Source organism: Hyperoodon ampullatus, assembly GCF_949752795.1.
Source record: "Hyperoodon ampullatus genome assembly, chromosome: 2".
Taxonomy (NCBI): Eukaryota; Metazoa; Chordata; class Mammalia; order Artiodactyla; family Ziphiidae; genus Hyperoodon; species Hyperoodon ampullatus.
In genome coordinates, this window is record NC_136915.1 from 157,056,989 (window position 1) to 157,083,298 (window position 26,310).

General features: G+C 36.0%; 1 protein-coding gene across 4 annotated transcripts in view; it reads left to right on the forward strand.

Annotated features, from left to right (window-relative positions):
- Positions 1-4,678: 4,678 nt before the first annotated feature.
- The window catches only part of EDEM3 (ER degradation enhancing alpha-mannosidase like protein 3), a gene marked incomplete at both ends in the record, with an annotated part of 75,606 nt that continues 53,974 nt past the window's right edge, over positions 4,679-26,310 (forward strand). For all 4 annotated transcript variants that reach the window (XM_079726928.1, XM_079726929.1, XM_079726930.1 and 1 more), the window contains 4 exons: positions 4,679-4,839; positions 9,289-9,334; positions 22,504-22,604; positions 23,141-23,180. In XM_079726928.1, the coding sequence (XP_079583054.1) occupies positions 4,679-4,839; positions 9,289-9,334; positions 22,504-22,604; positions 23,141-23,180 (348 nt within the window). The remainder of the gene's footprint in view (positions 4,840-9,288; positions 9,335-22,503; positions 22,605-23,140; positions 23,181-26,310) is intronic.

A 26,310-nucleotide genomic window follows, 5' to 3' on the forward strand; every position in this document is an offset into this window, starting at 1 on the left:
GTGTTAGGAAGTGTTCTAATTTCATTCTTTTACATGTAGCTGTCCAGTTTTCCCAGAACCACTTATTGAAGAGGCTGTCTTTTCTCCATTGTATACTTTTGCCTCCTTTATCAAAGATAAGGTGACCATATGTGTGTGGGTTTATCTCTGGCCTTTCTATCCTGTTCCATTTATCTATATTTCTGTTTTTGTGTCAGTACTATACTGTCTTGATTACTGTAGCTTTGTAGTATAGTCTGAAGCCCAGGAGCCTGATTCCTCCAGCTCCGTTTTCTTTCTCAAGATTGTTTTGGCTATTCGGGGTCTTTTGTGTTTCCGTACAAATTGTGAAATTTTTTGTTCTACTTCTGTGAAAACTGCCATTGGTAGTTTGATAGGGATTGCTTTGAATCTGTAGATTGCTTTGGGTAGTATAGTTATTTTCACAATGTTGATTCTTCCAATCCAAGAACATGGTATATCTCTCCATCTGTTTGTATCTTCTTCAATTTCTTTCATCAGTGTCTTACAGTTTTCTGCATACAGGCCTTTTGTCTCCTTAGGTAGGTTTATTCCTAGGTATTTTCTTCTTTTTGTTGCAATGGTAAATGGGAGTGTTCCCTTCATTTCTCTTTCAGATTTGTCATCATTAGTGTATAGGAATGCAAGAGATTTCTGTGCATTAATTTTGTATCCTGCTACTCTACTAAATTCATTGATTAGCTCTCGTAGTTTTCTGGTAACATGTTTAGGATTCTCTGTGTATAGTATCATGTCATCTGCAAACAGTGACAGCTTTACTTCTTCTTTTCTGGTTTGGATTCCTTTTATTTCTTTTTCTTCTCTGATTACTGTGGCTAAAACTTCCAAAACTATGTTGAATAATAGTGGTGAGAGTGGGCAACCTTGTTTCTGATGTTAGTGGAAATGGTTTGTTTTTCACCATTGAGAATGATGTTGGCTGTGGGTTTGTCACATATGGCCTTTATTATGTTGAGGTAGGTTCCCTCTATGCCTACTTTCTGGAGAGTTTTTATCATAAATGGGTGCTGAATTTTGTCAAAAGCTTTTTCTGCATCTATTGAGATGATCATATGGTTTTTACCCTTCAATTTGTTAATATGGTGTATCACATTGATTGATTTCCATATATTGATGAATCCTTGCATTTCTGGGATAAACCCCGCTTGATCAGTGTACGATCCTTTTAATGTGCTGTTGGATTCCGATTGCTAGTATTTTTTTGAGGATTTTTGCATCTATGTTCGTCAGAGATATTGGCCTATAGTTTTCTTTTTTTGTGACATCTTTGATTTTGGTATCAGGGTGATAGTGGCCTTGTAGAATGAGTTTGAGAGTGTCTCTCCCTCTGCTATATTTTGGAGGAGTTTGAGAAGGATAGGTGTTAGCTCTTCTCTAAATGTTTGATAGAATTCGCCTGGGAAGCCATCTGGTCCTGGGCTTTTGTTGGAAGATTTTTCATCACAGTTTCAATTTCAGTGCTTGTGATTTGTCTGCTTATATTTTCTATTTCTTCCTGGTTCAGTCTCGGAAGGTTGTGCTTCCTATATGCATTTTATCACTAAGTATATAAGTTCTAAAATACTGTGTGTAGGTTTTGAAATAATGAATGTCAAACTTTCCTGCTGTTCACAATTTGCCAGTTAGCTAACAATTTCTATTATTTCCAGTAAGGGGTTTAAATGGGTTCTTTTTGAAATGCACTTTGTGAATATATTTTTATTTTACTTCCACAGGCTCCACTTTAGATACATTAACTTGCAATGCTTTTTAGGCCACAGCTTTTATCCTTATGGTTTTGCAGAGATTAGTGAAAAATGGACTCAACCATTGGCTAGAAATTGAATTTCAGTAAGAGAGAAAAAGATGCTTATTATTTAGCAAGTCAACAAAGAATATGTTCTGTGTTCTCATTATACACCTTTAAAGTGCAGTGTTAGCTTAAAAACAAATAAGCCAAGGGGAAAAAAAACCCAGAAAATGCTGCACATTAAAAGCCAGTACTTTTTCTTTTTGAGAACATTGTTTCTCAGTGACAGTTATTAGTCAGTATTGACTTCTTATAAAGGATTGGAACATCAGGAAGGCAAAGAAAATTGACCACATTTCAATATAACTGAAGGTCGCTGGCTGTTTTTTTGTTTTCTTTGTTCCTAGTTTTCAAATTCTGAATGATTCGTGTTGACTTTTAGCTTGCCATATTCTCTGTGCCAGAGCCAAGAACAATTCACAGGTATTATTTACTTAGCTAACTTCATCATTAAAGCTGCCAAAGAGGATCCAGGATGGAACCAACATAGGGTTGCAGGTCTGTACAAAGGGTAAAATTAAATACTGTACAGAAGTGACCACATGTGTTTTCACAGCCTCCATGTAAGTAGATAAAAACTATTATTCCCACTTTATAGATATGGAAACTGAAGGGATAAGGAAACAGATAAGTATACCCAACATTTATTGAGCATCTGTATATTACAGATGAGGCGCAGTGTTGAGTTTTGGAACATACATATAAATAAGCTAAAGTCAATACCCTCCATGCAGTCACAAAGTAGTGGACATGGCTGACTGTGAAAAACACAAGAATAAGGACACAATACAATGGGAGGATGATGTCTAACGGCTGGAAGGTTTTGGAAGGATTTTGTGGAGGTGGAATCTGAGCAGAGACTTAATGGGTAGTGAGTATTCTACAGACAAATATGGTGGGACAGCAGAGGGGATGGTAACAGCAAAGGCATAGAAAGGATATAGCATGAAAATCTGTTAGTTTTCTCATAGGACTTGAGTGCAGGGCAGGGGTAGAAGGGAGATAACATGTTCAGAGGATTTACAGATGTCCTTGAACGCCAACTCTGGTAGCAATGTAGAGAAAAGTTAGGGTGGCAAGGAGATAATTTAGGAGGCTATTGTAATGGTTCAGGAAAGAGGTAATGGAGGCTTGAACTGAGCAGAAGCAGAAGAAAGAAAGGTAGTGATAGCAGAAGTAGAATCTAGGTAATTGTCAAGTGATTGGGCATAGACTGAAGGGGTAGGATGAGTTGAAGATGATTCTGACATACTGAGTCAGTTAACATTATTACATTTGAGCTTACCCTTGGGCCAGACAGAAGGGAATTTCTATTGGGGAGGTGGAAATGAGGGTCTGGAGATCAGGACAGAGACTGAGTTAGAAATCAACCACAGGGATATGATGGTTGAATCCATGAGTGGAACAAATCACCAAGGAATAGAGTACAAAGAGAAAACCGACGAAAAGAAAACCTTAAAATTTTAAGACAGAGAGGGGTAAGGAAGGCAGAGGAGTCATTGGTGTCACCTGAATGGTCGGTCTGAGAGGGAAGCAGAGGATGTAAGATGATAGAAATCAAGCAAGAACAGCTGAGCTGCTGACGGTAAGAGTAAGCGATTTCCTGTGGTCACAGAGGTCACGCCCAAGCTCCTAAACTCTGCACCTATCTACTGAGTTATTATAGAAGAAAAACTGTGGTTTTTCAAGAGGATTTTACTCCTCATTTTGCCTCGTCCATCAAAATTAATGGCAAGTTCCAATTTTCATTACACTTTCTTTGCAGCTCACACTAGTTTCCTTACATTGATCTTTCTAGATGACTATTATTAATCAAGTACGAGCCCCCCCCCGCCCCGTGCCCTCCTTCACTCTTGTGATTACATGCAAGGTCTTCCAAGTCACAGAGGCTGGTTGGAATCTAACCCAGCAGTGTGACAAGGCTCATTACCTAACTTCTCTGGCCTCGGTTTCCTCGTTTGCAAAATGGGGGCGGTGGTACTCACCTATTAGAGTTGAGAAGAGTGCATGAGAGAATGCAAGTAAAACTCTCAGCACATTGCCGTCAAAGGCTCAATTCATTTTTGCTGTTACAGTATTGAAATCTCCCTGAAGGTAGACTACTGCAATAGGACTACTTTTACCTAAGGCGTGCAGCACTGACCTGAGGCCGTCTGAGCCTCATCCTGCCAGCCCTCAGCGAAACGCATACGCAGGAAGAGGGATAAAGAGCTGACGGGTTCTCCGGGACTCGGCAGCCCACGGAGTGGGGCGGCTGGCTGCAGGGAGCCGGGGGAGGAGGGATCGCAGGAACCGCCCGAGCCCCTCGGGGGACCACACGTCGCAGGGTGCAGCGCGCCCACCCTGAGTGGAAATTTAGCCCGGTGGAGTCGGATTGCGAGAGAGCCGCGGAGGGAGCAGTGCACGCTGGGAGCGGTAGTTTTCAGGCCTCAAGTTCACGGGTCGGAGGATGGCCGAGGCGAAAGGTCCCTCCCCGGTCCCGCCTTTTGTCCACGTCTCACTTCTCCCAGCCAATGCCCTCTCCTGTCCCCCGGGCCAGCCCCTCTCCGATCCGGCCCCCATTGGTCCTGAGGCTCAGCGTCTTGGGCCCTACCCGGAAGTAGCGTTGGGGGAGGTGGTTTCCTAGACTACGACACCGGAAAGCTGGGGGAGGCGCTCCGGGCTGCTGAGAGCGGAGGGCGGTGGCAGCGCTGGCGCTGGGGACCGGCTCGGTGGCTTCGGGAAGCAGCTCGGCGACGGCGGCCGCTCGCGTTCCTCCGCATCCCGGCCTCGGCACGGCTCGCAGCTCTTTTGCCACCGGCGTCCGGCAATGTGTCCCACCGGCCGGGCGTAGCAGCTGCGCGTGCGCGTGCGCGGAACCGCGGGGCCATGAGCGAAGCCGGCGGCGGCCGGGGCTTTGGGTCTTCGGTCCCCCAGCGAGCGCCATGGAGCCTGGTGGCGGCGACGGCCGCGCTCTGCCTGGTGTCGGCCACGTCCGTGTGGACGGCGGGGGCCTCGCCCATGAGTAGGGAGGAGAAACAGAAGCTTGGGTAAGGGTGCTTGGAAGCCTGGGGTGGGTTTCCTCGTGAGGCTGACCAGGGGCGAGTTGCCTGTCATTGCGACCCGGGCGCCCAGTGGCCTCTCCTGCCGCGATTGGGACGGCTGTTGCCTCGAGAGAACCCTGGCGGGGTGGACAGGGTCCGGGAAAGTAGGGGTCGCTGCCCGCGATGCGACCTCGCGGGACTGTCGGGGTGTCGCCCGGGCCGTCTGTGACACGTGCAGGCTCCGTAAGGCCAGCCGCGGTGTGTCAACGCGGCTGCCATGTCACTGGCCCGTGAAGGGGGCTACAGCCCGTTTCCCTGCGCGTGAGAGTTCCGAGGTTGCCTTTCATCAGAGACGTGGTTAGATTTCTTGCACAAGTGAGCTCCCAGGTGGGAAATGTTGCTGATCTCACAGCAGTTAAGGAAATCATGTTTACACCTGTTACGGACTAGGGGGCGTTCATTGGAACTTGAACTTTACACATTTTACCATTTCCTTGCAGTGCTTTCTTGCACTGCATTTTCATAGTAGAACAATATTTGATGGTAGTATTCAAAAGCCCTAATTAAATATACCTATTCACTTTACTCAAAGTAGTTTTATCAGTCTTGAAAGTCATAAAATCATCAGTTATATGTACAGCATTTAATTTAGAGTAAGTGTTCCTAATACACACCAGGTCCCACAAATGAATAAGGAAAAAGGCAAGAACCAGTAGAAAATGGGCAAAGGACGTGAAGAGTTAATTCACACAAGAGGAAATGCAAATGGTCAATAAACGTGAAGTTAATCAACCTCATAAATGTGAGAGATGCAGACTAAAACAATGAAAAACCTGGATTTTTTGCCATCAGGCTGGTAAATACTGTACATGAATGGAGTACTGACTGGATAGTTGAGGTGTGAGAAGAAACTTGGTGGGAGTGTAAATTGCTGTAATTTATTGACAGTCTCCTAAAATTTAAATTGTATGTATTCTTTGATTCATTAATACCATCTCAGGGAATCTATCCTACAGAAATAAAAGCACTATTAAAGTAGAGATAGGTGTACAAGGATATGCATTTTGAAAGAACAGAGCTGTTCCTTGCAGCATCCATATTATGGAATAATATTCAGATATTAAGGAGGAGTTAGGTCATCGGAAGGCTACCCAGAATATACTCCCAAGGCCAAAAAGATGTAAGCTGTAGAATACTATGTGTAGTACCATCCCATGTTTAAAAAAAAAAACCAAAAAAATGGAGAAGAAATTGTTTAAGCTCAGAAAAACATGGAAAGATGACTACCTCCTGGAGTTACAATGGAGGTGAGGTAAAACCATTAGGTTTTATTTTATCGATATATACAGACTTCCATATTGTTTAAATTGTTGCAAGAGTCTTGTATTAGTTTTTAAATAAAATAGCAATAAGAGACACTTGTTGGAAAATTTAAAGTGTCAGTTATCAAAACAAAATTACCAGTAAACTCTAATAAGTGTCTTAAATTTTCTCTTTGTGAATTTAATGTATCACTGATAACTGCTTTACTGAATACCCTACTCTGTGCCAGGCACTTTACATATACTATCTCTGTAATCCTCTCTACTTCTTAATGAGGTGGATGCGATCCCCATTTTGCAGATGAGGAAATTGAGACTCGAGGTTGACTTGTTCAGCGTTACAGAGCTAAGTAAATGGTGGAGCCAGTATTCAAACCCGGGTCTGACTTCAGAGCCTGTGCTCACTCCACTCTGCTACACTTCCATAAGACTTGGAGAGAGAAGCTTCAAGTCTGTTAAGGACAACAAGTACTTTTATTTGATCACAACTCCCCTTTCTCCTTTTTTTGTTAAAAAATTTTATTTGAAGAAAAGTCATTGGATAACTGATTTTTGACCAAAATAAATTTTTAACTGTAGAGCTCCAACCAAATTGGCTTGCGATTTCAGCTCAAATTTTGAGATCATTTATGAAAGTGAAGTTACAATTATTTAGGCTTGTTAATTTAGATTGCCTTACTCTAGGGTAAGAGTAGAATAAGAGTCTATAGCTACAAACCACAAATACACATTGCTTGACTGCTTTCTCATCCAGGAATTTTCAGGAAACGGTACTATGATTTATTAGGTTTACCTGTACTATTTTTTTTTTGAAAATCCAAATAATGATTTATGATAAAAAACAGAAAATGCCTATCCCTTTCCCTACCCTCCGCCCAAACTAAACTGATGATAAAGACTGAAATTATCATGAATAGTAAGCAATTGCTCAGTTGCTTGCAGTTTATAGTTTATGGAATTATTTACCTGGTTATATGTAGTCTTATACTTCCTGGAATTCATTTTTTGTTTTTGTGTTTTAAATGTTACAAAAGTTGTTAATGTTTTTACTTAAAAAATGAAGTATAAAACAGTTCAATTTCTGTAGCATGTTGGCAAGCAATGTAACTTTAGAAAAAGCTGATTTATAGATCTAATTTCCAGTACATTTTTATCCATTTGTTGAATAGATATAAAACCTTATAGAAAAAAATCTCTGTATAATATAGTAATTATTCTACCATTCTGTATTTAAATGAGTGTTAGGACTTATATGTGTAATTAAGAAAGTGAGAGAGCTCAACTGGATATTAAATACCTCCACTTTGAAGTATTTGTTGTGAAATTTGATGATCATGGGCTGCATAAATGTAAGGATTGGAAAATAAGGTGTCCTTGTTTGCAGTCGTGATTTATTCATAGTCTTGAAGCTTGAATGCTTGCAAAGTTGGGTTAACAAGTTAAAGCTTATGTTACCTGTAATACACGTGTCTAGGCACTACTATTACCAGTTACAGAAATTTACTTCTTGACAATAATTTTGTATTAATTCTATTTCAGGGGAAGGAAAAAAGAATTTCCATGTTCCATTTATTGATATCAGTGCTTGAAGGGAAAATTTAGCTCCTTTTTGTTTGTTTGTTTGTTAGCTAATTTGAGAGCTCTTTATCACCTGCAATATGATAGAGAAAAGTCTAGACGGATTTTTTGAGATACTCTGTAATTTTCTGAGATAACTTGATCCATATTCTATCATACATATAAACATATAAAGAATTAGTGTTTTAGCAAAGTGACTTATCACCTTGTTAATGATTAGGTGTTTTAAATGATTATTATTTATAAAAAGTTGTCAGGACTTAGCTTGTTCAGTTCACAAGTTTGAGTGTACTTGAGTCTGCTGGTTATTATAGCCAGGATCTGGAAATTAGTCCTTTTCTGTCTGCTGGCTATATTATTACCAGTATTTCATCATCCATGATTACAATTTTTTAAATGATAATTGCAATATAACAGGAGGTAAAGTAAAAATATATCCAGCCATTTTCTTTAATATTCTCTTCAATTCTTGCCATTAGTGATTCGAACTTTGGAAATAATAGTAAGAATTAATAAAAGATTATTAAAATGTTTTTCTTTTGCTAATTATTGAGAGACTTGGCCTTGCCTAGCCATAACATTTTTTGTAGTTTTTCCTATAACCCTCACTCCCCCAATTTGAGAGTGTTTAATTGAAAGACTGATTCCTTGGTCCCAGTCTTGCAGATTTTGACTTAGTAAATCTGGTGTGGGGATCAGAAATTTCCGTTTTATACAGTCATTTTGGGGATTTTGAGAAACGGAGTTAGCCAAAATACACAGATCTCTTTTCGAGGATTAGTTTTCTCATATCAGGGGTGAATATTGTTTATTTGACTTTTGACAGTTTTTTTTAAAGGAGCCAAAGGTACATCATAAAATCATAAAATGTATCTTTTGGAAATATGACAAACATATTAACAGAAATTAGTTTTCTCATATCAGGGGTGAATATTGTTTATTTGACTTTTGATGGTTTTTTAAAGGAGCCAAAGGTACATCATAAAATCATAAAATGTATCTTTTGGAAATATGACAAACATATTAACAGAAATGTGTTAAACTAGGCATTAGTGATCTTATTCAGTTTAAGGGGAAAGGCAGAGGCTTCATAGAGTATGATTATTTCATAGCAATACACACACCAACCCCTTTCTTTTGGTAGAATGTATAGTATAAGCAATAAATGGTAACAATTATTTCTTTTGGATCTGGTCAGTATTTTCACCTTTCAAGGCATTTATGTTAAATAATTTTGTTAAGAGGTAATTGTTTTTCATCATCAGATTTTCTTCTCTCTTCATGGCATGTATCATTCAGCAGTTTTCTTAGGAAAGATTGTAAGATGACTTTTACATAAATTGCTAGAATAGGAAAAGTTTGGCTCATCTCTGTGTGATTCATGAAAGCTTGTCTACTAACATGGGTGTATTTCCTGACCCTGTTTATGTTCCCTCCTAACTAAATTTTTCTTTTGTTTTTTACTGGTATATGTTTATGAAGGAGCATTAACTTTTTGAAAGACAATAAATAGAATATACTTAACTTTTTCCCATTTCTGCTCTTTTAAAATTAGGAATCAAGTACTGGAAATGTTTGATCATGCTTATGGTAACTACATGGTAAGTAGAAAGCTTATCTTTATATACCATTTATGAGAGCTGATTATTACGTGAGCACAGTCAACTGGGAATTTTAAAACCTGAATTAATAAGTTTTATTTCCTTTAAAAAATTGTTATTAATTTTTTTAAAGGAAGTTTTTAAAAAATAGTACAAAGATAGGCTAACAGAGTATTCCTGATAGTGGTTCTTAGAGAACCAATTTATTGAATAGGTAAGCATAAATTGAATTAGATTATGAAACTTTGTATTTAAATAGTTTCCTTTGATGCTATCAACAGTGTTTATTAAATATATAGTTAAGGTGGATGTAAACATGAATAAGATGTTATCTCTGGCTTTACGGAAAATGATTCTCTTAATTAAAAAAAAAACCTATTTACAAAATTACTTTATTCACTCTGAAAAAAACAATTGCTTAAGAGAGTCAAACTGTCACCTAGTTTCTGTCCAAATTATATCCTCATAGTATGCCTTGATTTGAATATATTTTGCTTTCTAGATATGCTGATCCATATTGTTTTAAAATGTCTTAGTGCTCACTTGAGATGAAGTAGCAAGTTCAGTTTTACAAGATGAAAAAGTTCTGGAGACCTGTTGCGCCATGGTGAATATACTTAACGCTGCTAAACTTACACTTAAAAATGGTAAATTTTCTGTTACATGTTTTGAACCACAATTAAAAATTTAATCCCCCTATAGTACAGGGGTAGGAGGTGGGGAAGGACATCTGTAGCTGCTCCCCCACCCTGGCCACCTCTTGCCACTCAATAAAATGATCTTAAACTGCAAAAACATAGTGATAATAATTTTTAAAAGATAACTAGCCAGCAAATTTTAGAGTTCAGAACATAATTTTACATGTAAATTTGTGTAATTTTGAAGTTTAATCAAATTATTCTGAGAATTACTTCTTATGCCTTGTTATGTCAGCAGATCTTCTTTTATGATTAAGGCCTATAAAATGTAGTTGGGAAAAGTTTGGCAGAGAACTAACTTTAATTGATTCTGCTTTAAGAATTTTTCAACTGATTCTGAGTCCATTTTTCTATTACCCAAATATCTTTATATATTAACATTATCTTTATGAACTTGTAAGTACATATGCTTTTATGCATTTTTGTATTTTTTAAACATGTCTTATATTTGATAATTCTTATTCCCTTTTATACTGTACAGTTTTTAAGAGTACATACTGAGTTCTTAAATGTTTTAGGACATGATGGAGATGAAGTTTCAGGTGTTTTTAACCATGTTGAAAACACAGTTTTGAATTCATTTCTCAAGACTCAGCCATTCCTTTAACATTTCTTTCAAAATCATTTATCCCTGGTTAATTCAGTTTGGGCAAAGCATAATTTAACAAATCTAAGCTAGTAGTTTTGAGGCGGCCAAGTGGGTCCAGGATACACCTTCAAACCTAAGCCATGTCATAAATGCATACTTTTTGTTCCAAAGTTGAATACAGTGGTATACAGCTGGATTAATTCAATACATCTCATTCTGAATAGGGTCCTCTCTTTGTAAAGCACGGTATCTTTAACATCTTTTTCCTTATTAGGTAAACAGCTGAAAGTTATATCAGTACATTTTTTCCTACTATAGAAATGGGTTTCTGACAGAGCAGTTACCAAGGGCAGCCCTCAGAGGACTTCCTGGTCCAATTCCTATTTATTGGACCCTAATTGGGTAACTTTCTATTATACCCACCTGCCTGCAAGATCTAAAATGAGAGGGATTTCAATTCCAAAGACTGGAAACTCCTGGAATTAACACCCCTCTCCATTTTTCCAGTGGAGTCGCACCCTTCGCAGTCTACTGCAATATGTATTTTAAAATATTCAACTGTTTTACAACACGAGTGACTCTTGCGATGTACTTGTGCTATGCTCAATTTATGTGAAGTTTGTAACCCAAGATTTAGTCTAGAATTCACACTTCCCCTTTTCAAGTTCTCAGCTAACATGAAACAGTTCTAAAATATTAAACAGAGACCAGGTGCCCTTACTTGTTATATGAAGTCAGTTGAAAATTTTTTCTAGTTCCTATACTCAGAAACACTATTAGCTTGCTATAGAGTAAAAGGTATATAGGTTTTAGAGTGAGACGGGTTTGAGTTCAAATCGTATCTCAGCTATTTAGCGTGGACCCTAAACAGATCATTTAATCCCCCTGAGCAGTGTCTTCCTATGTAAAATGGGGATAAGTACAAAGGATTATTGTAGATTCTAGGATTTTTGAGAACAAGAGACCATTTTCTTTAATTTTTAATAAATTCATCTATATGTCCGGTGCCTAGCTAGCATCATGCCTGGCACATAAATGTTTTATGTTTTGGTTTTTTGGTTTTGAAAGAATTGAATTGCATTCTTGTGAAGGTGTAATCAAAAATTTTTTTTGCATTTGATTATTGTGGTATATCTTTGCCTTTTAAAATCAAAGAAATCATTTAGTAAATTTTAATAAAAATACAAGTTAACGGTAAATTTGGGGATCTATAACTCTGTTTACTTTGGTGTAGTCAGTTGCCTACTATGCTAAAATGTAAAATGCCTGGCACATGGTAGGCATTTAATAAATGTTGAAAACTTTTCATTTCTTATTAGTTTTTAAAAATATTTCTCTCTAGTATACAATTACAGCAATTCCTTTTAACTTTCCTGGTTCCCGGGAAAACACTGTTATTTTCCAAAGACAAGCAAAATAATATGATTAAGAGCAAGAACTCTGGAAATGGAGCAGGACACCCTGAAGTGGCTCTGCCACCTACCAGCTGGGTTACAATGGGAAAGTTACCAAATCTCCCTGAACCTATTTCTTCATCTCTCCAAAATGGTTCACCTGCCTCACAATGTTGTTGTAAGGATTAAACAAGTTAATACAATTAAAGTGCTTAGAACTTGTGTCCAGCAAATAGGAAGCACTGTGTAAGAGTTTACTGCTACCAACTGCTGCTGCTACCATCACTGCTACTAGTAATTCAGTCTCTACCTGAGACTGAAATTGCCCTCCTAAAATTTGTCAAGGTTTTAACTCAGAACTCATTTCCCAGATCGTGCATAGGACTTTCTTCAAACACTTATTCTTTCCTTGTTATAGGCACGCAGCCTTTGAGCTTTTTTTTTTAATGATTCGCCAGGTTCTATTAATGCTGTTTTTCAATAACAATGCCCTGCCAGCCTTAGGTAGATTACTACAGCTCTACCATCTCTTGGTGTTACATCCAGGAATTTTCTGATTTTATCGATTAATAGCATAAGTACCAACAATCTTAACGACTGTACTTGACAGATCTCTAGCCCCAATCAGATTGCAGTTTATCCACAATGAATTGCACAGATGGCTTTCTCTTTTCCCCAAATAGCATGAAATTAGATGTTTGTTTTGGCAGTTCCTGAGTGACCTTATTTACCTTAGAACACAGCTACTTTAGGGCTTCTATTAGCGTGTTTTTAGTATTTGTGCTGAGGTCTGTTTGCAGATTAATTTAGATGACAAAATACATGTATTTAGGCCACCAAATAACCATTTTGGATCTGAGCTCTCTGATCTGATCTTTGTCTTCTAATGTTTTTCCTGTCTACTGTAGATAACTCAATTATTCACTGTTATAAGCAGAAACTACTTTGGTAGAGCCCTAAACATTATAAATAAACTCTAAAATTGTTGGTAAGCAGTTTCCTTTAACTAGTAGCATCAAACCAGTAACCACTTTTAAGCTTGATTTTGTGAGTGCACAGTTCAGAGAAAGAGATCAGTCTTTATCATTTAAATAAAAGGAACTGTTTTGGGGCTTCCCTGGTGGCGCAGTGGTGGAGAGTCCGCCTGCCGATTCAGGGGACGCGGGTTCGTGCCCCGGTCCGGGAAGATCCCACATGCCACGGAGCTGCTGGGCCCGTGAGCCATGGCCGCTGAGCCTGTGCGTCCGGAGCCTGTGCTCCACAACGGGAGAGGCCGCGATAGTGAGAGGCCCACGCACCGCGATGAGGAGTGGCCCCCACTTGCCGCACCTAGAGAAAGCCCCCACACAAAAACGAGGAGCCAACACAGCCATAAATAAATAAATAAATAATTTTTTAAAAAAAATAAATAAATAAAAGGAACTGTTTTAAAATGTAACTTTCTTGTGGATTTCTAGATTTATGTAAGTTTTCTTAGAATTATTTTTTTTCTAATTTTTTAAAAACATTTTTTATTGTGGTAAAATATACATAACATAAAACTTACCATTTTAACCCTTTTTAAGTGTACAGTCCTATGGCATTAATTACATTCACATTGTTGTGTAAATATCACCATCCATCTCTAGAACTTTTTCATATTTCCTTTTTGAAACTGTGTACCTAATGTTTCTTTTTGATAGTTTCTTCATCAAAAAGAGTACTTGTGTAAATAAAGTAGTTTAGAAGTGATATTAATAGTTGGGAGGAGGGAAGATATAAACGTATATGTACATTTTTTTGCGTAGACGATTGTAGGACTACCTTTTATTAACCATTGTTCCTTGACCTCTACTTATAGAACATCCTAAAAATCTGCCAAAATGACTTAAGAAATTCTTTAGTATCCTCTCACAGTTTTTTTTTTTTAATCACACTCTGATACTCCATGTAGGATTTTAATAGAACCAGGTCTTTCTATTTATTTAGGTAGAATTTACAGAGAAAAAGATTTCCAATTTCAAATGCATGGTTCCGAGTCAGACAGTTGTATACAGTTGTTTAACTACCACCACATTTATGATCTAGAACATTTCCATCACCCCAAAAAGCTTCCTCATGCTCCTATGCAGTCAGTTCCTTTTCTCCACCTCTGACCTCTAGCAACCATTGTGACCTGCTCTTTGTCACTAGTTTTCCCTTTTCTAGGATTTCATATCAGTGGCATCTTAAAATATGTATGTAGTGTTTTGGTTCACATTCTTTCCTGTAGCGTGATGTTTTTGAGGTTGGTCCATGTTGTTGGAGATATTGTAGTTCCTATTTATTGCTCAGTAGTATTCGTTGATTTGATAGAACACAGTTTATTCATTCACCAGTTGATAAATATATAGCTTGTTTCTGGTCTTTGGCTATTACTAAAAGACTGCTGTGAACCTGTGAATGCAAATTTTTATGTGGACATACATTTTCATACTTAGGAATGGGATTGCTAGGTCATATGGGAAGGTTACGTTTAACTTTTTATAAGAAACTGCCAAACTTTTCTGAAGTGACTGTAACATTTTGCATTCCACACAAGCAATTATAAGAATTTTAGTTGCTCCACACCTTCTCCAACACTATGTATTTTCAGTCTTTTTAATTTTAGCCATTCTAGTGGGTGTGTAGTGGTATTTTGTTGTGATTTTAATTTGATTTTTTTCTGATGACTAATGATGTTGAAAATCTTTCCATGTGCTTAGTATATCTTTTTTTTGGTGAAACATCTGTTCAGATCTCTTGCCATTTTAAAATCAGGTCATTTGTCCTGTTATAACTGAGCCATAAGAGATATATATTTTCTGGATATCAGTCCTTTATCACATATATGTTTTGCAAGTATTTTCTCCCCGTCTGTACTTGGCCTTTTAATTTTCTTAATGTCTTTTGAAGTGAAAATGTTTTAAATTGTGAGCAAGTCCAATTTATCCTTTTTCTTTTATGATTCATCTCTTTTATAGCCTACCTAAAAAAAATTTGCCTAGCCCAGAGTCACAAAGATTTTCTTGTTTTCTTCTAGCTGTTTTATAATTTTAGCTTTTTCAATGAGATCTATTACTCATTTTGAGTTAATGTTTGTATATATGGTATGAGGTAAAGGTTTCTTTATATATATTTTTTTTCTATGTGGATATCCAATTATTCCAGCACTGTTTGTTGAAAAAAGTATCCTTGCCCCACTGAATTACTTTGGCACCTTTGTAAAATCAGTTAACTGTATATGCATGGGTCTGTTTGTAGACTCTGTATTTTTTTCCACTGGTAAATATCTATTCGTACATCAGTATCACCCTGTCTTGAATTAAGTAATATTAAGTCCTGAAATCAGGCAATGTAAGTCTTTCAGCTTTGTTCTTTTTCAAAATTGTTTTGGATATTTTAGGTTCTTTGCATTTCCATGTAAATTTTAGAATCATGTTGTCAATTTCTGCAAAAAAAAGCCTATTGAGCTGTTGATTGGGATTATGTTGAAATCTATAGATCAGTTTGGAGAGATTGACTTCTTAACAGTATCAAATCTTTCAATCCATGAACATGATGTCTCTGTCCATTTATTTAGTTCTTAATGTTGGCAATGGTTTGTACTTTCCAGTGTACAGGTCTTGCACATCTTTTGTTAAATTTATTCATAATTATTTCATATTTTTTATGCTATTGTAAATTGTAGTTTTTCAAATTTTAATTTCCAGTTGTCCATTGATGTTATACAGAAATACAACTTTTTTCTGATAACCTTAGATCCTTGCTAAATTCACTTATTATTTCTAGTAGCTTTTTTGGTAGATTCCTTAGGATTTCCCACATGGTCAATCATGTCATCTGCAAACAAAGACTTTTCCTTCTTCCTTCCTCCAAACTATGTGCCTTTTATTTCTGCTTATAGCAGTGGCTAGGACTTACAGTATTATGTTGAAAAGAAGTGGTGAGATCCTTGTCTCATTTCTAATCTTATGGAGAAAGCAGTTCGCCTTTCACTGTTAAGTATGATATTGGCTGTAGGTTTTTCATAGATGCTCTATATTAAGTTCCTTTCTATTTCTAGTTTGCTGAGAATTTTCATCATCACAGGGTATTTATTGAATTATGTCAAATGCTTTTTCTGCATTATTGATAACAATTTTCCTAAAACAATCTGTTGGTAGCAGGACTTTATTTCATTATAACATTATTTATTATCATTTATTTATTTCATATATTATTTCATAAGTTCAATTTATTTTATCATTGATCAAAACCAAATTGATTAACATATATTGAAGAATTTGGAAACTTTTGTTCTCATCGTATTTTGAGTAGAAACTTTTAAAGCTTGCTAACACTCTGTTGTGATTAATTTAAAATTTTATGAGACAACTGCAGTTTTGTTACTTATTTCTCCTCAGTGCTGAGAAACATTCCAGAAAATATGTTACCTCAAAGGATCATATGTTCAATGTAGAAGTATTAATAATTTAATAGTTTAGATAAATGGAATCCTTAACACCTGAAAAATGGTTTAATAAGTGAGTATAAATAGTGAACAAAAGGAAAAAGGAAAATTTGACTTGGGGTGAAAAGAGAACTGAGAAATTATGCAAGTTCAATCAGTAATTAGCATATGCTATCAATATATGATAGATGATTTATTAAGTATCATTTAGTTTTTATTTTAGGAAGGAATACCTTACCTGCCTCAAGGAGGGAGGTGTTTAACAATAAGGATCTGGAATAAAACATTTGAAATGTATGTAACTTTATGGGAAATTAAATAGATTTGATATCTTCAACAACTCACTATTATAAATAATACTTTTGTCTTATTAGTAGGATAAAGTCTCTTCCCTTTTCCTAGTTTTTGGAATTGGTTTTACTAAAAAGTCAGTTTTGGATGCCACTTTGATTTGAGTGTTTTGAAGCAGAGTTATATCAAAGTGCCAGTAAATTTAGAATCTGATGTGGAGAGTCTACTATGTTTTGTTTTATTTTATGTTTTTGTCTTACTTTTAGCTAGGCACCTGTTCTACTTAATTGATATAGGACTCTTTTATCACCTGAGTTTTATTTTGAGTGATAATTTTTAAAGGTTATTTTTTCTGGCTCTGAGTCATAACAGTATGAATTTCTTATCCTTTGTCTTGGCAATACATTGTGAAGAGAAAGCATTACTGTAACCTCAAATAGCCAGGATGTTTGAAGTGTAATACAGCTGTTTATGTGCCATGTATGCATTGCTCTGAATTTATGCAAACCAACTGTAGTTTGCTTTGTGGTTAACCCAAAGAAAAGGCTGTGGTTTTGTTTCTATCCTTAATGTTGAAACGGGGACATAAAGTATTTTTACACCTGATTCAAAACTCCCTTATTTGATTATTCTGGTTTGCAGTTGCTATTAATATTTTTCTTACCTGGATGAGCTTAGGGTTTGAGTTTATTTCAGACAAAGGTGTTTGGGCATGTGTATGTGTGTTCTGCAAAACCCTAAAAATAGTAGTATTAAGCTTTATAAGCAGCGGTTTAAAAAGTAAGGAGCTCTTTACAATCAAATTAACATTTGAATGATCTCTTACAAAGTACCTTGCAAAATATATCAGCAAGTTTTAAAAAATATTACTTATGTTGAGTTACTTCTAAGTGTTGTTTATATGTGTTAGATATAAAACTATAAAGCAATAAAAATGTGCATTCTGGTAAATCACGGTTCTATTGGAATTAACTGAAAAAGTAGTTAGGAACTTGACATCTAAAAGACACATGTAAAAGTAATTAGGAGTTTATACTAAAAATATATATATAATATTAATATTATGAAATATTGAATTCAAAATTTAGTAGCTGCATGTGGATTCTAATTATATCAAAACATTTGTTGCCTGGAATCCTTTCCTCAGGAAATAAATCATTGTAGAGCACAGAACTTTTTAAAATACCTGAAGGATTGCAGTCTGCAGTGCTTTTTGTATTTAGTCTATTTTAATTAAAAAAATTTTTTTAATTAATTAATTTATTTATTTTTGGCTGCATTGGGTCTTTGTTGCTGCGCACAGGTTTTCTCTAGTTGCGGCGAGTGGAGGCTATTCCTCGTTGCGGTGTGCGGGCTTCTCATTGTGGTGGCTTCTCTTGTTGCAGAGCACGGGCTCTAGGCACGTGGGCTCTAGAGCGCAGGCTCAGCAGTTGTGGCACATGGGCCTAGGTGCTCCGGGGCATGTGGGATCTTCCTGGGCCAGGGCTCGAACCCGTGCCCCCCGCATCAGCAGGCGGATTCTTAACCACTGCACCACCAGGGAAGCCCTTTAATTAAAAAAAATTATTTTTGGTCTTTCCCTTTGTGTTGACCATGTGTTTAGTGTTCCTGACCTCTGTTCTGGTTTTTTGCTGCTAATGTGCTGTGAGTTTGGAATCTAGATAATCGAGTTTAGTGAGAGGCAGTAGGATAGAGTTGGACATTGGGAATCAGGAATATTTTTGCTGAATTTTAAGAATTAAGAATCATGTGGACATACAAGTATAGGAGGAACAAGTCATCTTCAAGGTACAAAAGATCAGACTAGTCTTAGAAACTTTGCCAAGGTGATACTTAATGAACAAGAAGGGTGTGGAATAGTATTTTCAAATTTCTGAAGGAAAGAACATATGTTGCAGGCATTTTATAACCATTCAGATTGTTCTTCAAGTGTAAGGCAAGAGCCAGCCTAACCCAGGAATACCAGAGAAATAACAGTACTGATGACACTATTTTAAAATACCTAAACAAAAATAACTTACATGAGAACAGAGTTCAGGCAACCAAGAGATGAATCAAAATAAAACCTCAAGAATGGAGAAGCCAAAGAAAAATGGTGTGCGTTGACTCCATTTAAGTAGAATTCTGACACTAGCAACTGTGGGAATTATAGTTCCAGACCAGAATACAAATGTTATAAACCTTTTAAAATCTTTGTCAAACATTAAAAATTTTCTTTCTGATGAATATAAATGTACAGAGAAATTTTTTAAATAGCTGAAACTATTATTTAGTATACCATAATTCAAAATATTAGAGACTTTGAAATTTAAAATGTTATTTCTTTGTAAAAACTTCACTCAGAACAGTGCTTGCCTTCTTCTCATTGTATAACTCAAGATATGGACCATGCATCTCTGCCATACCTTGTATAGAAGGTATAGAAATTTCAATATTTGGATCAGCTTCAAAAATTTTATCCTTTGCCCTCTGTGTCATGAAATATCTCTGGGAATTCCTTTAATGGGGAGTTTTCTGCAGGCAATATTTCCTCTGCAATGTCTTTATCCTTTTATGTCACAACCAGTTTTTTCATCTACGTGGATAATTTGGCCTTCACTAAATTCCCCTGGCTGCATATCTAGATACTGTTTGAATGGCAGCAGTATCAGCATTCCATGGTCAGCTGTTTCTTCTATAACCCCTTTTATGTTCAATTTGAATTTCACTTACAGTGTTATCACTTTTCATTTCTTTGTGAACTTTCATCCTCGTTGGTTAATTTCCTCTTTTGATTATTTATTTTTATAAATTGTCAAACTGTCATGTAGGATTATCACTAGGTGACAAGGAGGCACATAACTTCATGCTTTCTGTCTGTCTGTGAACTAAACAATAGATACACAGTGATCAGTCACTAATTCCACTTTGAAAGAAGTTGTGTGATTGATCACTGATTATTTACATAGTGATCTGTGGATTGAAGAACTAGCATCAAAGTTTGCATTCTGTGCAATTACTTAATAATACAGTGGTACCTGAGATTTGAACTATGTTGTTGAGAGTTTATTTAAGTAAATTGTGGATCTCAATTTGTAAGTGTATAGTGAAAACATGCAAAGTGAAAACTGCCTATAATAATATAATTGATAAAAATCCTGAGTTGAATTGGGGAAAGGTATGAGTATATTAATCCTGTTATTCTTGTCAAGTAGTCAATAAATATTGTCTAAAGTTGAAATATGTAAATACAGTGATTCTAGCTTCTAAATGTTTCTCATAGTCACATTTTATTAATTTTAGAAGAATCTTTTAGGGACACTCCCCTGGTGAAGAAAATACAAACTTCAGCAGGTCTTTCTTATTTCCCTCCTTTTCTGTTAAGACCTCAACCAGTAGGTGGAGATATTCTAGTCCAGTTTCACTGAAGCAACTATCCAACTTAAAGAACCTACTTCATTGGCTTATAGCCATGCATGCAGGGCCAACAGCGTCAAATCTCATACCCTTTGGGCATTAACATATTTCCCACTAAGGCCTGTCTTTTTATTCCTAATGCCCATGTTGTGGTCAGTGCAGCTTCACTTTCTACACTCAGCTATTCAGTTTTGGTACTTGAACATTTCTTTCCTCATTCTCAAGCTCAGCTATGTATTAAAAATAATTTTAAAAATTTATACAACATTTCATTGTGTTTGTAGACAGGAGGGAGGATTCTTGCATGTGCTTCATTATCACCAAGACTAGAAATACTCTGTCATGATCATTCATTAAAAAAAATCTATTCAATAGTATGCCAGACTATAAAGTGCCTATTAGTTGAATCTCTCTGTTGTACACCTCAAACTGACATAATTTTGTACATCAACCTATTTCAATAAAGAAGTACCTATTAAGAAATATTAAGAAATATGTGAGACCTATATGAGGAAACTGAATTCATAAAAGAAGATCTGAATTAATATATTGATGTATTCCTAGATTGGAAGATTTAATTGGTGAAGATATCAATTCTCCCCAATTTAGGCTCTTCCAATTAAACTCTCAATGGAATTTTAAGGAAATTTTAAAGTTATCCAGAAGAGTAAACTTGAAAAAGTCATTAAGAAAATTTAGAAGAAAATAATTGAGGGGAGTGAACTGCTTAATAACCAAGTAGCAAGGCATGTTGCAAAGATAGAATGATTAAGATAATGGTTTTGGAGCAGGAAGTAGGTTTGTGGAACAAAGTAGAAGCCACAGAACTGTATGTTTGTGTAGACACTTTTGAACTAATAAGCTGTATTTCAAGCAGTTAGGGAAAGGATGAATAGTTTAAAAGGTGGTATATAAGAAATTGGCTATTTGGGGGAACAAATACAGTTACGTTCCTATTTCACATCATAAACAAAATCAGATTCCAGGTGGAGTAAGTATCTAGACATAAAAAAAAATAAGAATACTGTTTTCAGAGACTCAAGATAGCCTTCTTAACCATACCTGAAATTTAGAAACTATGAAGAAAGAGACTAATAGATATAACTACATATATAAAGCTTAAAGTAAAAAGTACCATAAACAAAGTTAAAAGCCAAATGAAAGGAGAAAAATGTTTATTGTGTATAACGGTATATAAGGAGTCTCTTGGCTAATAAGACAACCAATAGAAAATGAACAAAGGGTATAAACAGACATTTCAAAAAAAGAAATAGCAATGGCTAATACAAAAGATATTTATCCTCATTAATAATGAAACTTGAGATACCATTTTTTATCCACGCTATTGGCAAAATGTAAACTGTTGATCATCTCCTATGTTAGAGTATTGTAGGAGTGTAAATTGGTGTCTTCAGTTTGATAGTAGCTATCAAAAATTGAATATCCATACCTTCGACGCATTGGGTCTGGCTTTAGGGATTTAATCCATAGAAATACAAGCATATGTACAAAAGACATGGGCATATAGCTGTTTATTAAAGCATTTTTTATACAGTGAAAAATTGGGTTCAACCTGCATGTTCATCAATAGAGGAATAAATAAATAAATTTTAGCATATTCATTCTTTGGAATAGAATATGAGGAGCAAGTACTATGAAGTAAGTGTATAGGCTCTGGAGTCAGGTTGCCAGGTTCGAATTCTGGATCCATCATTTACTAGTCGCATAGCATAGGCTTACTTAACTTTTCTTGGCCTCAGTTTTCTAATCTATAAAATGGAAATAATTGAATCTGTTTCAGAGGGTTGTGTGATAAAGTATATAGAACAGTGCTTAGAACATAAGTACTCAATAATACTAACTAATATTAAATTATCACTTTGCAGTTATTAAAAAGAATAAAATACATCTGTAAACTTCCAGCATGGAAAACCCCATAGTGATTTAAGTAAACAAATTTTAGGACAATGTATGCATATGGCATGAGTACCTATTTGTAAATGAAATTTTTAAATGATATATGTGCATGTATTTCAGTGTGTGTGGATAAATCTGGAAGGATAAATGCCAGTTGTAACAGTAATTATATCTGGGGAGTGAGATTGGGTGGAGGGGAAACAAATTGTCAGATTTTCAAAGAAATATTTTCCTGTATTTTTTTTTCCAAGCATGTATTATTTATGGCTAAAAAGTTTTTTTTTTTCTTTTAAGGTTCCATACACTGTAAGGATAGTAGAATTTTTGACTAACTTTTATTTTACTTAAAAAAAAAAACTGTGAAAAGTTGTGTTCTCTAAATGATGGGTGCTTCTCTTGTTTTCCTTAGTGACTCACTGAGATTTACCTTGCAGGAACATGCGTACCCAGCTGATGAACTCATGCCTTTGACCTGCAGAGGTCGAGTTAGAGGCCAAGAGCCAAGTCGGGGTGATGTTGATGATGCCTTGGGAAAGTGAGTATTAACAAAGGGGATGGCATGGCATCTCAGAGTTCCCAAGTCTTAAGACATCTCAGAGGCAGTGTACAGTTGTATATCTGGGGATTGGTTAAATTTCAAAGACTGCTTTAAGTATTACGTTAAGTTCTTTTATTCCTTTCTGTTATCTTTTGTAAAATATTAATCAGTTTACCTCTTAGATCAGTGAAAAGTTGAGTAGTTTGTTAAGATGGATGTAACTTTTAGAATGTATATAAAGTCATTGATGTGTTATAAGATGTTGATGCTTTAGTATTTTTATTTGCTTTTAAAATAGCTAATGAATATTTCTGTTCATTTTGAAAGATATGTAGTTATGCTGAACAAAAATGTGATGTTAAGGCTTTTCAGGTTCTTTCAGTGTTTTACAAGTTACACAGTACTGTAGATGCATGGAAGTACTAGTTAATGGAAGCTTCCAGTCAGTAGGATGTAGATACGTCTGCTTATACATTCATGGATAAGATATTCAGAATTCTAATGTTGTGTATCTTACTATACTTGTTTCTTAGATTTTCCCTGACACTGATTGATTCTTTGGACACCCTCGTGGTAGGTTTGATTCTTCTTGAATTATTTTATATATTTCTTAATATGTGTACTCAAGTATTACGAATATAATCATTACACAGTAAGTCTGAAATAGAAGCCTTCAGAATTTAAGATGATTTGATCTTTGCTTCTAAATAAATCTTTCACACTCTTGAATTGATAATGTCATGTGAATGTCAAGTGAAATTATGTAGAATCATGGAGATACTCAAATAATTTATAGGTATGGTGATGGCCCCTTAATCAGGAAAGTTGTTTCCCTTTGGACAAGGAGGTTGATGATATTGGAAGAAAGTAATTCTAGAAAATGCCCTTGATATTCTTGTTCCAGAAAGACATGCCACAATCATACTAAAATTGTTAAATTAGAATTTTTATGTATTATGTTCATTAAAAATTTAAGTTTTTCTCAGAAGTGATTTTTAGCACCAAGTGATCACTACTTGGCACTCCTTTTAAACCTCATGGGATACAAAATCATTTAAATTAATTCTAGTTGGGGACAGTTTGTGATGGCAGAGGGGAATGATTGAGTTCCAGATGTCATGATTTCTAAAGGTAGTATCACTCTCAGATCATTTATGGTATAAAAATTAGGCTTGTTTCAGGATTTTCCTTAAAGCATAGTTCTCAACTTTGAGTTAATGTCTGAAGTATTGATTAATATTTTTTTAAAAAGACGAAAAATCTTTGTGGTGGCAGAAATTTTTCAGAACCTGGCTTTTCTTCCCAGTATTGATTCTACATTCTTCTTTCACTGGGTGATTCTTTTTTCTTTTTCTTTTCTTTTTTAACCAGAGACTGTCAACTATATCAGCACCTCAGGAATATTACCTGTGAATTTTTGAAAAATATACTTCTCTCCCAAGTTATTCTGATTTAATTTTCCTGGAGTGGGACTGGGCATTATTATTTATTCCTCTAAAGCTTCTTCTTCTTTATAAAATTCAGCCATGGTTGAGAAGACCTTTTTTGTTGAGAAGACCATGGTTGTTTAGACCTTTTTAGCTGTATCAGGGTTTTGAAAGTTGTGACTTCATTTTTCAGAGATTAAAGGAATGTGTGAACCATGTTATAATGACTATGAGAATGAGAGAGAATATTGTGTACCTTATTTTTGGTTTAGTGGTCCTTATTTTTGGTATTGTGTTCTGCTGTAATAGAAGAGAAAAAGATAAACAAGTATCCCAGGAGGCACAAATTACCACCCTGGGAGAAACTAAGTGGTGTTATTTATTTATAAGTATAGCTGGATGATGCACATCAGGTCTATCTTGATATGGTAGGGTGAGTGAGGAGCAGTAGCTGTGTATTAGGAAAGACCATGGGTGGACTTAAGTTTGTTTCTCATTCTGTCATCTTGGCTTTATCCTTATATACAGTAGGTTCTCCATCATCTCTCTGTAAGCTCTTATTGATTTTTATGAACATGGACCTCAGTATTCTCTGTGTTTTTAAAATTTTTGTCAGAAATGAAGGAGAAAATGTGGTTCTAGGCTGCCTAACTTTCCTATATTTAGAAACCTGTTGGTCTCTAATTGAGCGGCCATTATTATAAAGGTTCTATTCTGCTTTGAAGTTATACCACTTTGACATTGGTTCTCGAAATATGATTCCAGCACCACCAGCATCAGCATCACTTGGCAGCTAGTTAGAAATGCAAATTGTAGGGCCTCATCCCAGACATTATTGAATCAGAAAGTCTGGGAGTAAGGCCCAGCAGTCTGTTTTTTTAACAAGCTTCCAGATGATTCTAATGTATGCTAAACTTTGAGAACCACTGTGTAATAATGCAGTGCTTTTTAAACTTCAGTGTACTACAAGTCATCTGGGGATCTTGCTAAAATAAAATGCAGATTGTGATCCAGTAGACTGAAGATGGGGCCCAAGGACATGTGTTTCTAGTAAGTTGCCACTTGGTGGTGCTGTTGCCACCGGTCCGTGGACCACACTTTCAGTAATGTTTGGTGTAACTTGAATTCTAACTCCTCTAGCCGGGAGTACCAAGAAGTGATCACCTAATATTGATATGTGACCTTGGCCAAATTATTTAACTTCTCTGGGCCCCTGTTTTCACTTCAGAAGGACCTAGATTAGATATCTAAGATATCTATCAATAGATATCTATTTAAACAGAAGAATTAGAAGAAATTAAAGTAGTTTGGAAGTTTTTTCCTACGTTTAGAAGGAAAGTTATCTTGTATATTTTATCAATACAACTATTAATATTTCTAATTTACTTTGTGATCTTTTTTTTTTTTTAGATGTTGGGGGTAGGAGTTTATTAATTAATTAATTAATTTTTGCTGTGTTGGGTCTTCGTTTCTTTGCAAGGGCTTTCTCTAGTTGTGGCAAGCGGGGGCCACTCTTCATCGCGGTACGTGGGCCTCTCACTATCGCGGCCTCTCTTGTTGCGGAGCACAGGCTCCAGACGTGCAGGCTCAGTAGTTGTGGCTCACGGGTCTAGTTGCTCCGCGACATGTGGGATGCTCCCAGACCAGGGTTCGAACCCGTGTCCCCTGCATTAGGAGGCAGATTCTCAACCACTGCGCCACCAGGGAAGCCCCTGTGATCATGTTTTGATTTGTGGTTTGTTTATTTGAAAATCTTAGACGACATATCACTTGGGACAGGATGCAACCTTATTGTTTTTATTTTGGTCATACCATAATATGTTAAGTAGAACTTCTATTGTCATAGTTTGATCTTTCAGTTTAAACTCTTGTTCATAATTCTAGCCATCTAGTTTCTATTGATTGGAATGAAGTCAAGCACTACAACTTTAAATTTACCACTAAATTCAACATTGCCATGAAATCTACAGAAAGAAAGATATTGAACAAATTAAAGATAATGGGGGAAGGGAAGAGACCTGAATTTGTTCTTTGTTATAAGCTAGGTGCTTAAGAAACTCATCAACGCATGGGGCTGTTAGAATGAATTTTTAGCTAATTATGGACAAAGAACTCTCTTCCCATTTTTATTCTCCTTTGAAACAAATAGCATTGGTACTATTCTTGGGAACAATTCTCGGGAGATAGACTTTGGAAGAATAAAATGAACAAAATGATATTAAGAAGGGGTGTGTGTGTGTGAGGAGTGAGTAGAAGTGTTTCCTTCTAGAAGTGAT